The following is a 15673-nucleotide window of genomic DNA, read 5'->3' on the forward strand; positions in this document are numbered from 1 at the left end:
TTGGCCCTCTTCCAGTCCTCTGGCACCACACCAGAGCACCACGAGTGCTCGTAAAGCCGTGCCAGGGGTCCTGCAGTGACCTCAGCTAATTCCCTCAGCACTCTGGGGTGGAGATCGTCTGGACCGGCTGATTTGAATACATCCAGTCCCTCCAGAAGATCCTCACTTACCCTTGGCCTAGGTGTGCCTCCCCTGGGGCCTGAGGGGGGGCCAGTGTGGGGGCTGATCCAGTCCCTGGTCAGGAAAATGGAGGCAAAGAAGTCATTAAATAGGTTAGCCTTGTTGTCTGGTGTGACAACCAAATTTCCCAGCGTGTCTTGCAGGGGCCCTACATTACCCGGTACCTTCTTTTTGCCCCCTATGTATTTAAAAAAGGACTTCTTGTTGTCCTTGATCCGGGAAGCTAGTCCCAATTCCATCTCCGCCTTGGCCTTCCTGACCGCCCCCCTGCATCCCCGAGCAACCGCAGTATAGTCCTCCCTGGTGATGGCCCATCCCTTCCATTGGGTGTATACCTCCCTTTTAGCTAGAAGACATTCCCGGATGCTTTTGGTGAGCCATGGGGGCTTTTGCACCCTGCTGCTCATTTTCTCTCGTTGTTGGGGCTGTTGTGATTCTTCACTTCCGGACCTTTTTTTTTAGCTAGTTTTTGCTAGCTAGCAAAAACCCAGACCTAGTGGGGCTCACAGAAACCTGGTGGGATTCTACTCGCAACTGGGCCGTGGACATCGAGGGCTATAGGCTTTACAGGCGGGACAGAGCAGGGTGTTGCACTCTACGTCAGAGTACAATGATCAGGACGGGTTCAGAAGAAGGGCTAACTGAGGCCCTCTGGGTTAAAATGCAAGGGGGTCGTGGGGAAAACGACTTGATAGTGGGCATCTACTACAGACCGCCTCACCAGGGGGATGAGCTGGACCTAGAATTCTCAGGTTGGCTCACAGAGGCTGTAAAGGCAAGGAATGTGGTTGTCACGGGTGACCTAAACTACTCAGACATCTGCTGGGAGGAGCAGTCAGCCAGGTCCAACCACTCACATAGGTTCTTGGCTGGGATACAGGACCTCCACCTAACCCAGAAAGTGCATAGTCCCACCAGGGGAAATGCCTTGCTAGACTTGGTCCTTGCCACAGGCGACAATCTGGCAAGGGGTCTGCAGATACTCAACCGCCTGGGTGACAGTGATCATCGCCTGCTGCAATTTACTATCCAGCGCGGGGTGGTGAAAGCAAGCAGTAAGACAAAAGTCCTCGACTTCAGGAGGGCCGACTTCAATGAGCTAAGAAGATTAGTAGGAGAGGCATTGGGGTCTCAGAGCTTTGATGAGATGGGAGTTCAAGATGGGTGGTTGTTCCTCAAGGAGACGATCCTCCAAGTTCAAAGGGAGTCAGTCCCAACGCGCACCAAGAGGGGCAGGAGTGTTAAAAAGCTCCCATGGCTTGGCAAAAGCATCCAGGAATGCCTAAGGGCAAAAAAGGAGGTGTACAAACAGTGGAAGCAAGGGGCTATCACCAAGGAGGATTACACCTCCGTTGCTTGGGACTGCAGGGAGGCTGTTAGGAAGGCCAAGGCAGAGATGGAGCTAGGGCTAGCGACCAGAATTAGGGATAACAAAAAGTCCTTTTCCAAATACACAGGGAGTAAGAAGGTGGCCCTGGGGAACATGGGACCCCTACAGGCCAGGCTTGGCGATATGGCGATTGCAGCTAATGAAAAAGCTGACCTCTCTAACAAATTCTTTGCCTCCATACTCCTGAACAAGGACCAGGACATTTCCCCCGCTAAGATTACGGATGGGCCCAGGGAAGGCACCGCCATGCCTAGGGTCAGGAATGACCTGGTTAGGGAATTGTTGGAGGGGATGGACATGTTTAAATCAGTAGGTCCAGATGCTCTTCACCCAAGGCTGCTGAGGGAATTGGCGGAGGTCATAGCGGGGCCCCTGGCATGGCTGTATGAGAGCTTGTGGGCCTCTGGCCAGGTACCAGAGGATTGGAAAAGGGCCAATGTGCTCCCCATTTACAAGAAGGGGAGAAAGGAGGACCCAGGTAACTATAGGCTAGTTAGTCTCACCTCGGTCCTTGGGAAGAACTTTAAGAAAATTATCAAGAAGCACATCTGCAAGGGCCCAGCAGGGGAAGTAGTGCTCAGGGGCAACGAACATGGGTTCATTGAGGACAGATCCCACCTGACTAACGTGGTTTCCTTTTATGATCAGGTCACAAAGTCTCTGAGGGTGTCAGGGTAGATGTCGTCTTTCTGGACTTCAAGAAAGCCTTTGACACTGTTTCCCACCACATTCTCTCAAAAGAACTAGGTGACGGCGGCGTGGGTTCCTACACAGTCAGATGGGTGGCAAATTGGTTAGGTGGTCGCACCCAGAGAGTGGTGGTGCACGGGTTGTTTTTGACCTGGCGGGATGTGGGCAGTGGAGTCTCCCAGGGCTCTGTCCTGGGGCCTCTACTGTTTAACATCTTTATCAGCAATCTGGATGTGGGTGGTGAAAGCACGCTGTCCAAATTCGCTGATGACACCAGGATGTGAGGGGAGGGACAGAATCCAGCTAGATCTGGACAGGTTGCAGAGGTGGGCGGATGAGAATAGGATGGAATTCAACATGGACAAGAGCAAGGTGCTGCATCTAGGGAGAAGGAACCAGCAACACACCTACAGGCTGGGGAACTCCCTTCTTGTCAACACAGTGGCAGAAAGGGATCTTGAAGTCATTGTTGATTCCAGGATAAACATGAGTCACCAATGCAAGGAAGTGGTCGGTAAAGCTAGCCCGCACCTTGTTGTGCATCTACAGATGCATCGCAAGCAGGTCCAGGGAGGTGATCCTTACCCTCTACAAGGCATTGGTCAGGCCGTAGTTGGAGTACTGCTTCCAGTTCTGGGCACCGCACTTCAAGAGTGATGTGGCTAGCATTGAGAGGGTCCAGAGGAAGGCCACTCACATGGTCAAGGGGCAGCAGGTCAGGCCCTACGAAAAGAGGCTGAAGGGCCTGAATCTATTCAGCCTCCACAAGAGAAGTCTGAGGGGATCTGGTGGCCATTTACAAATTCACCGGGGTGGACCAGCGGGAATTGGGAGAGGCTCTGTTCCCCCGGGTGCTACCCAGGGTTACTAGGAATAATGGCCACAATTTGTTAGAGAAGGTTCAGGCTGGACATCAGGAGACACTAGTTTACAGTTAGGGCTGCCAAGCTCTGGAATGGACTCCCAAGGGAGGTGGTGCTCTTTCCTACCTTGGGGGTCTTCAAGAGGAGGCTGGACAGGTATTTGGCTGAGGTGTTATGACCCCCACACTTGTTCCTGCCCAGGGCAGGGGGTCGGACCTGATGATCTGTTTAGGTCCAACCCTAAGCACTATGAAACTATGATATGTTCTGAATGAAAAAGAGACAAAGAGAAAAAAAGAATAAAACAAAAACTGGAGGGCCAAAGAAGAAGAAGAAATTGGGAGGGGAAGGAGTAACAGCTGGCAGAACAAAGGAAAGGAGAAGGAATTAATAAAAGAGGGCCTGACCCAACTGGACTATGGCAGAAAGTGCAGGAGAAATGAACCTCTCCCTTTTTCTCCCAACAAAAAGGCAGGTAGTAACTGCTCCAGTGGTCTGGTTTCAACCTATCTTAAGTATCACTTCCCCTTTGGACCATCCCATGTGGTATGGCATATCTTGTATCTCTTTAAATTCCTCCCCTCAATATACCATATTTACTCTATTCTAAGGTGACTTTATTTCCCCTCTTTGATGTGGGGAAGGAAGCCCTAAGCCTTAAAATCGTGGGGGGAAAGGGGAGACAATGCAGCTCTGACTCCAGCCCCTACCCATGGTCTGGCCAAAGCTGCAGCTGCTGCCTTGCCCCCTCCCCCCACCTTCTCTACCATTGCCTCTGTGTTCTGCTATCCCTCACAGCCTCCCCATGCAGTCTGTGCTCCCGTCTGCCTCACTCCCCACCACTTACCTTTGCTCCACACCGTCAGGCTCTGTCCATGGTGTAGCCTGGAGCACTGAGCACAGCCCCAGCACAGCCCGTAGCAGTGATGCATAGCTGCTGTAAGCGCTGGCCAGAGCCAGGGCTAGGGCCATGGCCAGTGCCCCAGGCTAAATCAGGGATGGAGCCTGGCTGTACAAAGCACGGGTAAGGGGAAGGAGGGGGAGCAGAGAGACTGGGAAGGAGGGAAAGCAGGGGGGCAGGAGGGACCTGAGGCTGTGGTGAGGAGGGGTTGGGGGGAAGGTAGAGGGGGTAGGGGCATGTAACAGCAGGTGGAAAGCTGCTTGACCTCCCAGCTGCCCACTTGCTGCCTGCCCCCTGGCTGTGCTGAGGGTATGAATTAAAGTCAGCCTTCCAATAATTAGATTATATACATAGAAAATTATAACAAATTTTTAATCTTTCCATGCATAGAATGTAATTGTTGGGTGATCATCTTACATTCAGGGTTGTCTTGCAGTCAAGTAAATATTGTACTGTCCTTGGCCAAATGATGCATTAGGACTGACTTGTCTCTTGAGGGAAGTTTTTCTCATTGTCTTCAGTTAAAAGGCTTTCTGTGATACAGGGTCTTTTTGTATGCCTGAATGCAGTGGTGGGGGAAAATGGAACAAGCTCTAAAAAAATTTTAAAAAACTGAATGGATAGACTCAAACAAAAGGATTGGGACTTAGACCAAAAGTGGGAAAGGACAGTGATATCCAGAAAACTATAAAGAAAATAGTATGTATGGAAGGAATTGTAGGGTATGCCAAACCAAGTATGTGAAATACAATGAAAGAGGAAAAAGGCTGACATTCTTGGGAGGAGCAGGAGTAGAGGCAGGTCAATAAGTTATTTCAAGGGGTAGTGCTTTGTTTCCTCTGTATTTTGGTGAATCAAAAAAAGCACAAGTACCACCTTTCCCTACAATGTTGGAAGTCCCTCCTCCTCCAGTAAGCCCTGAATCATGACCATGTGTGTACCTTGACACACTGATGAGCGAAAAGGCAGTTGTCAATCCCAGTGCTGTAGGGATCAGCATATCCAAAGCTGATATACAGTTAATTAAATTGTATCTAGTTAATTAAATGTAATTAAATTCATTGAACACAACGGTTATTTATAGAAATGAGAAATCTTTGTTCCTTTTCTAGTAATAGCAAAACTACCATATGAATTAATCACATAAGAGATGCAACATTTAAAGGAGTAGACTGTGAAGTAGGAGGCTATGAGGTAATTTCCCCTCATGGGCTCCAATGTAGCAGACATTCAGTATAAGTATAAACCTATTCATTTTGATGAGCACTTCCACATGAAATGATTTTTGCCATTGTTAGTGTTGCATGCAACCCGCGGTCTAAAAAAACTTACATTTGGCTGTATGTTCTCTTTTTCTTATCTCAAATGCAAAATACTTGTGTCTGGTTCCATGGAATTTCAGTAACTAACGTTTCAAGTAACAGTGTGATCCTCTAAGAAAACTGTTCTGTTTGTTTTGTTTTTGTTGAAACCAAAAGGTTTTATCTACATGTCTAAGAGCATATTTGAGGACATTTGGTCAACTCTGTAAATGGGGAAGACTTACTTATTTCAGATTTATTTCAGTACAACTGGTTAGAGCGGGGGTGGGTAATTATTTCGCCTGGAGGGCCATTTAACGAGTTTTCATGAGCTGTTGAGGGCTGCATGGGTCACCCCACCCCTTGAGGGTAGGGGTGCTTGGCTATGGTGGGGTCTGCTTGTGGGTTCCCTACACACACACACACACACACACACACACACACACACACACACACATATCCACCCCCCCCCACAATGCCCCTTGGGACACTCATGGCCCATAGCAAGTAGAGCCTCCCAGCAGCTTCAGACAAGTCCTGAAAGCTGCACATGGCAGCAGGGAGCAGAGCTAGGTCACCGGCTCCATCTTGCAGGGCACTCCGCAGCTCACATGTAGCTCCCAGGACTCAGTTGGACCACATGTGATGGCCTGGTCCTACTTCCTTCTCCCACATGCAGCTACTAGGACTAGGCTGGGACAGCAAGGAGTGGAGTCAAGTCCGCTAGGTTTCATCACATGAGACTCCCCATCACCAGGAGCTGCATATGGCAGGAGGGACCAGAGCCAGGCCGCCAGCTCCCTCACACGGGGCTCCCTCGGGTGGTGCGTGGTCTGGCTGAATCCCAGGAGCCATGGGGTCCCATGCTTCCCCCAGCCCAGGCTCCCGCACTCCCAGCATGTCGCCCACCCCAGCCCCAGCGTGGGCCCCACACTCCCACCCAACTGCAGCTCCAGCCACCACCTGCATCTATTTCCCTACCTGCTGCCTGGAGCATTGTAGCAGGGACAAGAGGAGGAGCTGCTGAAGGCCAGGGAAGCCAAGCAGTTCCCTGGGTGACTGCAGCAGTAGCAACCTCACCTGGAAGCTATACACTCTGTCCAGGGCCTGGGCCCTCCCACAGGCCAGGGTAGGAGCACAGCACACTGCCCCAGTAGGAGTGGGCAGGGCTTGGCTCCATGTGAACTGTAGCAGGGGCAGCAGCGGGCCAGGCTGGATATAATTTATTGGTGGGTACCTACCCTAGTGGGCTGTATTTGGCCCACCCATGGTTTAGAGTTATGCTACACAAGGGATAATACTGTCTTAAAATAGATTATATACTTTTTAAAATAATCCTCAATATATTTTTCACTTGAATTAGATCCTTAATTTCCAAAATTCATTTATAATTTCAGAGCTGGTGGCCAAAGGCTTTTGCTGAGAATGACTTTAGGAACAGAAATTACTACCCAAAGCAAGGCCTCTTCATATGTAACAGCGGGCCAAAACCTTTTGAAGTGGGATCTGTCACCAGAGCAAATTAGAACAAGGACAGAAGAACTGATCAGGAAAACAAAACAAGTGTATGACCATGTTGCAATGCTTGATACGGAAAAAGTAACATATGGAAACACAATCCAGGCTTTGGCAGATATAGAAGTGGAATATGCAGGTGCGTATGAGGGATCTAATTCCTTCCTTTGAATTATTTTGTTTATTACCAGAGAGTTTTAGAAATCATGCAAAAAGAGCAGTCCCCAGCTGTCAGCTGGATCTATGGCCGCCTTGGCTACAGAAGATAGCAATTTCAGAAAGGAAATCCATCTGTGCTAATTTCTCTGGATCTGTTCATGACAGTAAACCCTATTAGTTAGGAAATCCTGCTGTCCTGCTTTAGAGACATATCAAGAGTTACCAGGTTTGTTCTGATTTCAGTTTAAGTAATTTCGCACACTGCATCTAGAAAAGCATGATGAACATCATCAGTTCTTCCACAGTCAAAGTCCTTGTGTGTCAAGTCTCACAAGCATCTACCCTCTTTGCTATCTTTTTAAATAACAACATGGAGTCACTAGGGGGCACTATGCAACAACATGAACTAAAATGTGCGTAGTACACACATGTAGGGACCTACATAATTCATGTTTTTGTGAATTTTGTGAACACTGCAAAATCCGGGATTGTCCTCCAAATCAACAACAACAAAAAATAAAAATAAAACACTGGGTCCCTTCAGCTAGCAGTCATTGCTGCCAGGAGGGAAAGATGCCAGCTGGCAAGGCAGTGTAAAGGGCAGCAGACCAGATGGAGGCCACCCCCTCATCCCTTCCCACCCACCCTCATCCCCCATTGGGACCTTTCTGCCAGCTGGTGCTGAGGGGCAGGGCCACTGGAAAATGACCAAGGAATGAGAACTTTACACTACAATCAACCCACCAAAACTTATAAGCCCCCCTGCAATTTAGGTAGACCCCTACACATAAGACACCCCACTTTTTAATTGCTTTTGGATGCAGATTTGTTGCTCTGTTCAGCCATTCAGGAATCTGAGTCCAGCAAGTGAACTCAAAACAGGGAAAAAGCCTGAGATGATAACAGCAGGCAGGAGGAATCAGTGGAAGATGTGAGGAATACTTGTAATATTTTAATGAAAAATATGTGTGATTCTGTATTATGACCTATTAGAACTTGAAAGAATTAATATCTTTTCTGGGTCAGGAGAATAAAAGAGTTAGTAACTCAGGCGTAACTCTTTTGGGCTCTACATGAACCATCAAAATGCATCAATATATGAATGCAGTTGGCTCAGAGACTCAAGGGAAGATCAACAACCAGCCATTAGCTTTTAATGATTTGCAGCTAAGGGAGATGTGAAACAGCATCAGAAGTATGTTTTTTAAAAGATGACTTGTTCTGTGAAAAGCCTGTCCTATGTCATTGCAAACATCCATTGTTGCATATATTTCAAAGGGGAGATTTCTGTAATAGGAATTCTGGATCTTTTGAAATCACTGGGAAAAACAGGGGTGCTCAAACCAGGAGCCCAGTCCTGGAATAAAATAGAGATGAGTTCCCTCCTTGAAAAAAGTGGAAGCATAGGGCCTAGCACTTCCTGACTGTACAGTGGTCTTAGGCAAACTTATCCTGTAGCTTCCTTATTGGAGACAAATGGTAGAAAATGAGAAGTTCAGCAAAGTTCTTAGGGTAGGCCCTACATTCATTTTTGTAATTAGTATGGTAACTTGGCAGTACAAATTTAGTTTTTCATGTCCATGTAAAATTGTGTTATTCAGCTTATGCTATCTAGTAAACCTCAGTGATGACAAGTCAATTTAGGTCTTATTTCTTGCTAAATTAGTAGCAAAATGACGTGTTCACACCTGGCTATTTTTTAATATTTTAATTGGAAATTGACATGATGTAAAGATTCAAATAGTGATGTTTCTAATATCCAAGAAGAATTTATACCATCATGCATGCTGTTAAGCATGTTAGACTTGTAAGTGCTCCATCTTTTTAAAAATTCCACTACGTATAATACTAACATGCATATATGTCAATATTATCTTTTACTAATTTGAAAATGACTGTGTACTGTTGTTAAACTGGGATCATTTCCCACGTCAGTTAGTTTTTGATAATGAACAACCCCTGTGAAATATTTGTTTGCTTTAATGATATATAATTACATCCCTTCATTTAGTCACTCCTTACATTATCAGTAATCATTTAATTAGGTGGCAGTCCTAATCACTGATTTCTTCAGGAATTGTTTACATAAGTTTGTTTCTGAAAGGTTTTATAAAAATTAAAAAGAAGAAAATTACTGAAGTAATTCATCCATTACTGGGAAATTTCCATATCCTGAGAGAGATTCATGTGGGTGTACTGCTTTGTAAATAGCTATTGCGGTTGATTTTGTTTCTTTTTTTATTTAAACAGTGGAAAGAAGCGTGCTGGATTTTCCACAGCATGTCTCATCCAACAAGGAAGTACGCTTAGCAAGCACAGAAGCTGACAAAAAGCTTTCTCATTTTGATGTGGAGATGAGCATGAGAGAAGATGTGTTTCAGAAGATTGTTTATTTACAGGTAAAAGACAATGAAAATAACTAGAAATAACTCACAAGGGAGTTTGTTAGATACCAGCTACGAAACATTTCGATGAAGTCAGTATGTACTGTGCTTTCAGGTATCCGATTCACCTATGTTTACACTAAGATTGCTTTATCAGTATAGGAAGTAGGGATGTGAAAAGTTAAATGGTTAATTGTCTAACCCATAAGCCCAATAATTACCGGTTAGGTTACCAGTTGTCATTTAGTGCAGGACAGGGTGCAGTCTAGCAGGAAAGGGAGGGGAGGGAAACCGTGCGGTGCCCCAGGAAAGTGGCAGGGCAGGCAGGAGGGAGGGGCAAAGAGAAGGGGAGGGGAGACTAGTAGCCCTTTACCTATGGTTAAAGAGGCAAACAGTGGGCATCGAATGACTCATTGGTTAAGCAATTAGGTGCTCTTCATAGGTGCTCCCTCCCTCCTACCCTGCAACTTCAGGGCTTCAGGTGAGCTGTGTTATCTGGCTGGGGCTTGCCACCATCTCCTGTTCCTCACCAGCCTCCCATAGGGACCAGCTGAAGCAGCAGCCTTATCTGAGCTGCTGCATTATCAGTTAACTGTTTAACCAGTATAATTAGAGTAAGTTAAATAGATATTTTTATTAAACTATATTTACATCCCTAATAGGAATACTAATATAGTTTGCCAACAAAATGCTCTTAATGTGGGTGAACCTCTATTAACAAAGCTTTACTTTCTACCTTTATAATAAACCACTGTGCATGAATAAAAAATCATTCATATAACACTACACTTTTGCTGGTAAAAGCATGGTCTTCACTCACTACAAAGTTTTGCTGGAATAATGATGTCAGGTAGGGGGATGGCCAGATCATACCATGTAAACAGCCAAGCTCTTCCAGCAGTCTTGCCACTGTCTTCCCCCACCTGGATGCAGCCAGGCTGACAAGCAGGTTTTTCCAACTCAACTGTGGTCACTTGGGGAGGTGTTACGGCATAGCCAACAGAAAAAACCCTTCTGCTAGTATATAGCATACACCCACTAGGGGGCTCTGCTGCCTTGCTTTTGTCTGCAAAGCTGTTGCTCATTACAGCCTTGAACTATAGACAAAACCCTAAGTACATATCGGGAGTTTTTGTCAACAGAAACTTTGGTCAGAAATAACATCATCTGTCAGTTAAACTACAGAAATCTGTAGTATAGCCACTGCCTTAATCTCTAATTACTGCTAAATTAAGTACAGTAAAATCTCTTTTATCCGGCATCCATAGGGAATGGGGGTGCCAGTTAATCAAATATGCCAGTTATCTGAGAACTTACTTCTAGCAGGTTGGAGGTATCTTTGCCGGTGCACCACTCCCTGGTGTCAGTGTGCCGGGAGGCAGGGAGGGGGGCCCTATGCAGGCTGCTTTGCCCTGGGCCATGGTCCTCGAGGAAGAAGTAGGACTCAGCGAAACCAGAAGTGCCATGGTGGGACTTCCAGTTTTGCTTTTGCTGTATCGATCCACTACAGTAAACAACAGATGCCATCTATGATAGATGCCGGTTAATGGAGCATGCCGGATGGTAAAGTGTCAGATAACACAGCTTTTACTGTACCATGTCAGTACAGCTGTCCTGAAAGTGCTAGATGAAGGACATCATTTACTTTCTTTAGTTGTTTCAAATACCCAAGTTTTGCTTACAAAAAATATTTACAGTGTAGCAAGTATTTCTCCACTTTTCAGAGTCTTCAGGAGGATATTTTAAAAATATGTAAGGATATAATTTAGCGTGACTAATTATAGCAGGTTCAGTTGTCCCTGCTACAAATATAAATCTTCTTCTATTTATTAAATTGTTATACTTAGCTGCTGTTCCATACATACTGTTAGTAACACATTAGAATATCTCTCTGCTGGAGTTGCTTCTTGTCTGTACCTTGCAGTGATATCCTTACTTTTTGCCACCTTTATTGGAAACCAGGTTAACATTTGCAACAAGTTCTTGAAGAAATGAGATTTGACCAAAGTATTTTATAATTCTATCACCTATTGTCATGTTTCCCAGTGTTTGCTTTCTTTTCATTTGCTATTTTCTCATTGTTTATATGGGAACGTTCTGATATCTTATAGCCCCCTTAAGAACCTTTTATTCAGTCTTGTGTGTTAGAAGACAGCATCTCATTATATTTTACTTCTCTACCTGCTACCATGAAATAAACAAACAATCTGTATTTATTATTTAATATGATTTTGGTCCTTGCATTTTGTACGTGTGTGCATTTGGTGCTCAGTCTTTTAGACTCAAAGGCTTTTAGCAGTACCTTTTGAAAACTTTTTTTCTACATTATGTTACTTTTTTGTTAAATTCTCAAGAATTAGCTTTAAAAACTTTTATTTAGTTAACTACATTATATAGGTGTCTCCTAAACACACAATTCCTAGTGATGTGACCCGACCAGGATTTCTCAGATCTGAACATCCCATAAATTGCAAAAGCATTGAGAACATAATATTTTTTCTGGAGTACAGAAGACTGTGAAACTTACTTCTGCCAAGATCGGGCTAATCCTGGGTGTTGCCACTTCCAAATGATCAGAGATCTGGGTTTTTTGTTTTTCATGGGGAAATGGAAAAAAACACAGTTTTTCCATTTTATGGAAAATATAGATTTGACGATGAGGCAGTGCAGGGGGGGGGTGCAGAGTTGAGCCCCTCAAAGCTGCCACGCGTGCAGGAGGCATATCGGCAGGGCAGCATAGAGCTTGCAGCGGGAAGGAGGTCCTTGCATGGTCCCCTGCATCCCCAGGTTGCACCCACCAGGTTGCGGAGGCCCCAGGGGAGGGCAGCAGGGTGGGACCCCAAGCGCACATTATACAGCCTGCCTCAACCTGCACCCCATATACAGATCTCAGGGGTATGCCCCCGTGGGGGCTCTGGGGTGGTAGTGAGGGACACCAGCAGGGCCAGGGGGTTGTGGAGGGTGAGTGAGGGGCCTTTCATTTTAATCACGGATTTTGGGGGGTTTATCAGAGAATTTGCCGGGTTTTTTGTCAGGGAAAACCAGGATCCCTGCAAATGGTGATATAGAACTTCTCCGTTCATGCAGATTTGTTTGTTTCACTGCCTGAGCCTCTGTTTTTGAGTAAGAGTTTCTAACAGAAGAGGAGAGACTGGATTTTTAAAAGGTTCATTGAAAGCATTGTAGCATTTTAGCAAACCACCACATTTATTTCAATAAAATATTTCTATCAAAAAAGGTTTTGTATGGAATTATGTATTATAAAATGTGGATACAGTTTTTTAACCTTAATGAACTTGCTTAGGGCTAAGTTAACAGTGGTGAAACCAGCACTCCTCAGTCTCTCCTATTATTACAGCAGCAGCATCCCACCAAATGTCATCAGTTAAATCATTATATTAAGCATGTTCTATGTTTGTCTGCCTCTAGGTAAAGTTTTGCTCCATTAACCCAGAACTAAGCTTGTTTAAAGTTATGGAAGGTACTTGTGCTTCTTCCTAAATTAATTTTATTGTCAGAAAACCTTGCTGAAGAAGGATGTGTCAAGCATTCTTATATCAAATTAAACCAAAAAGATGTTCTCCCAAATATTAGGAGCAAAAAATCCCTCCAGGCTTAAGTGTAGATTTTATTCTAGATTCCATCTCTTAGGAAACTTTATTCCAAATTTCAGAACCTGGGCATGATAGATGGATCATGACTACTGATGTGTATATTGAAGCTCTGATGTCGAGTCTAGTCACTTCTAACAACTGTACACACCAGCTAGCAGGGACATGCTTAAGAATGTTATCAATCTTCCCCACCCACACACCATTACAAAACTCAGCATGATGTAAGCAACTATGAGTACTCCTCATTCCCGGTGTTCCAAATAGGCTCCATTGCTTAATATTCCTTAAAGACTCATTCATGCAATATATAAAACAATACTGTTTTCAGAAATGCATTTAAAATAAGAACCTCCATCACCAATTTATGTATAAAAATGTGGAATAAGATGGAAAATAACTAACAGTTATGGGAGTTCAATATTTACCCCAGAAGATATGTAGTCCCTCTTTCTGTTACAGTTTGCACCATTGAAACTGTGGCTGTCCTTAATATTAAGCTTTCACATAAACATCTTCAGGACGGGCTTTGGGAATATTCAAATGAGCTATAATGACATTTACATTTAAAAGTATATTTTAGAGGGGGTTGGTAGGATAAAGGTGAGTTAAAAAAAAATCTCTTATGGGGTCCAATTCACTCAACATGGTATTTCATAGTTTTTGTCCTCAATCATAATTGTTGTTGTGAGAGAGCTGTATCAGTCTGGAGATTAAAGCAATCCTCAAAACCATGGTCTTTCATTTATATAACTAGAAGATTTAAGTCAGCTTCAAGCTTTATAATCGCACAATAAAAATATTAATAAAGGTCTTCTGTGTTTGTCAACTTTGTCCTTGCCCAAATATACTTTTCATACCGTGATGGAACTAAGCAGGGAAAAAAATACCTTGCAAGTCTAGGTTTTCGTAAAATCTCTAAGAATCATTGAGAAGTGATGTCTACTATCACTCAGAATATTGTGACAGCATCACCGTTGGATTTCCCTTTCTGTAGTGTGCAATACCACAGGCTTTTATGAGGCTGCAAAACTGAAGGGTTTACAAGATATTCCTAGAAACCTTTTTAGTTTTGTTTTCTCTTTTGCTTATTTTTCTTTCTTTTGATTTTTTTTTGTTTTGTTCTTGTTTTAAAGTTTACTTCAGGAGACTTACATTGCTGAGGATTTTGAAAAATATAAAAAATACCACATTGATCCTAAAATCCCAAAATTAAGTTTTTGTTTTTTCCCCATCCCATATTTAGTACAATCTGAATATTCTGTTCAGTTCAAGTTAAAACGTTTATAATAGCTTTAACCCCCAACACAATTTTTGGTGGTTGAGGCATCTGACACCTAGATATAGTGGCTTTTTTCTTCTTAATAAATATTTAATAAATACAGTAAATTCTAGGCAACTTTTTATATAAAAGGGAACACAAATAACAGCAAATGTTCCAGTTTTGACCATTACTCAAGAGTTGATTATGCAGGCATAGATCACTGGTGGAGAATTGGAACAGTGGCAAATTAAACCATATTAATGACTTTTCCCATAGGATAATTAATTAGAATTTACTGTAGGAGGGATTCTCATGTAGCTAAAAATATTTTGTATTAGTTATAACTACACAACTTTCTTGTTCATATATATACATAGTTAGGTTCTTCCTACCTCCCCCAGTTCATAAGGTTTGCCTCTTCAGAGTTCTGTACATGTATATATGCTTTCTTTGGCAAGACCTTTAGCTTTACATTAAGACATGTTAACTGATGCTAGCAAAGCTAAGTCTACATCTAGCTGTTAATGCTTTTACCAAGAGAATTGCTGCTCTCCCAATAGAAACTAGGAGTGTACAAGGGTTTGTTCGGTTTATTCCAGAGGAAACATGTTCCTTCATAGAGAGAGATCTTCCAGGTTGACACCTAAAGATGCCTCCCCGCCCCTCATCTCCTCCATCACCACCGCAAGATGGTGTTTCTCTTGCAAAGATGAAAGCTTGCATGTTGCTCCACTCCCCTCCTGGTCTGGTCCAGGAAGGATATGGAGCAGCCATCTACTGCTTCTCACCTCTTACCTAGACCAGAGATTACCTGGTTAATGGGAGAGGGGCATTGCCCCACTCCTCTGCTTGCCTCTGAGACTGATCCAAGAGAGGGATGGAGCAGCCGCCAGTCACTCCTGGCCTCCTGACCAGGCACTGCAGAGGGTGGAGAAAGGGCAGGGAGCACTGCTCCACTACTCTGTTCCCTTCCCAGTCCTGTATGTGGGAGGGGAGGGGAGGGGAGTGATAAAAATGACTCCTTACCTGTTTCCCAGACCAGGGACAGCCAGTGTCTCCAGTCTGTGGGAGTGCAGGGAGTCTTTCCCTGTCTCTCCACTTCTTACCCCCTAATCACCCCCTACCCCTCCCTCCCAAGTATAGTAGCAGTGGAACAGTCATTTTTCCCATGCCTTTCCTGGACTAGGATCACTCTGGTTTGGGGAAGACAGGAGGAGCAAGGGCAGCTTCAAGCTGGACATCTGTACTGCTTCCTCTCCCAGAAACATTTCTAGCAGTGGATATGAACAGGCATCCGTTTTTCAGAAATTTTCACTGCTAGAAATCTCTGCATGTCTGTTCATATGAATGCCTGTTCATAATCTCACTATCTCTGTCTAGCAATTTTTATCAGGACAGTAAGATCAAGACAGTAA

The 15673-nt window shown here is 44.3% G+C and overlaps 1 protein-coding gene across 3 annotated transcripts in view; it reads left to right on the forward strand.

Moving 5' to 3' along the window:
* NLN (neurolysin) overlaps positions 1 to 15673 on the forward strand; it is a 79170-nt gene that overhangs the window by 15392 nt on the left and 48105 nt on the right. For all 3 annotated transcript variants that reach the window (XM_019532141.1, XM_019532142.1, XM_019532143.1), the window contains exons 2-3: positions 6723 to 6979; positions 9250 to 9398. In XM_019532141.1, coding sequence (XP_019387686.1) covers positions 6723 to 6979; positions 9250 to 9398 — 406 coding nt within the window. The remainder of the gene's footprint in view (positions 1 to 6722; positions 6980 to 9249; positions 9399 to 15673) is intronic.

This window comes from Crocodylus porosus, unplaced genomic scaffold (genome assembly GCF_001723895.1).
Source record: "Crocodylus porosus isolate Cpor-Errol unplaced genomic scaffold, CroPor_comp1, whole genome shotgun sequence".
Classification (NCBI taxonomy): Eukaryota; Metazoa; Chordata; order Crocodylia; family Crocodylidae; genus Crocodylus; species Crocodylus porosus.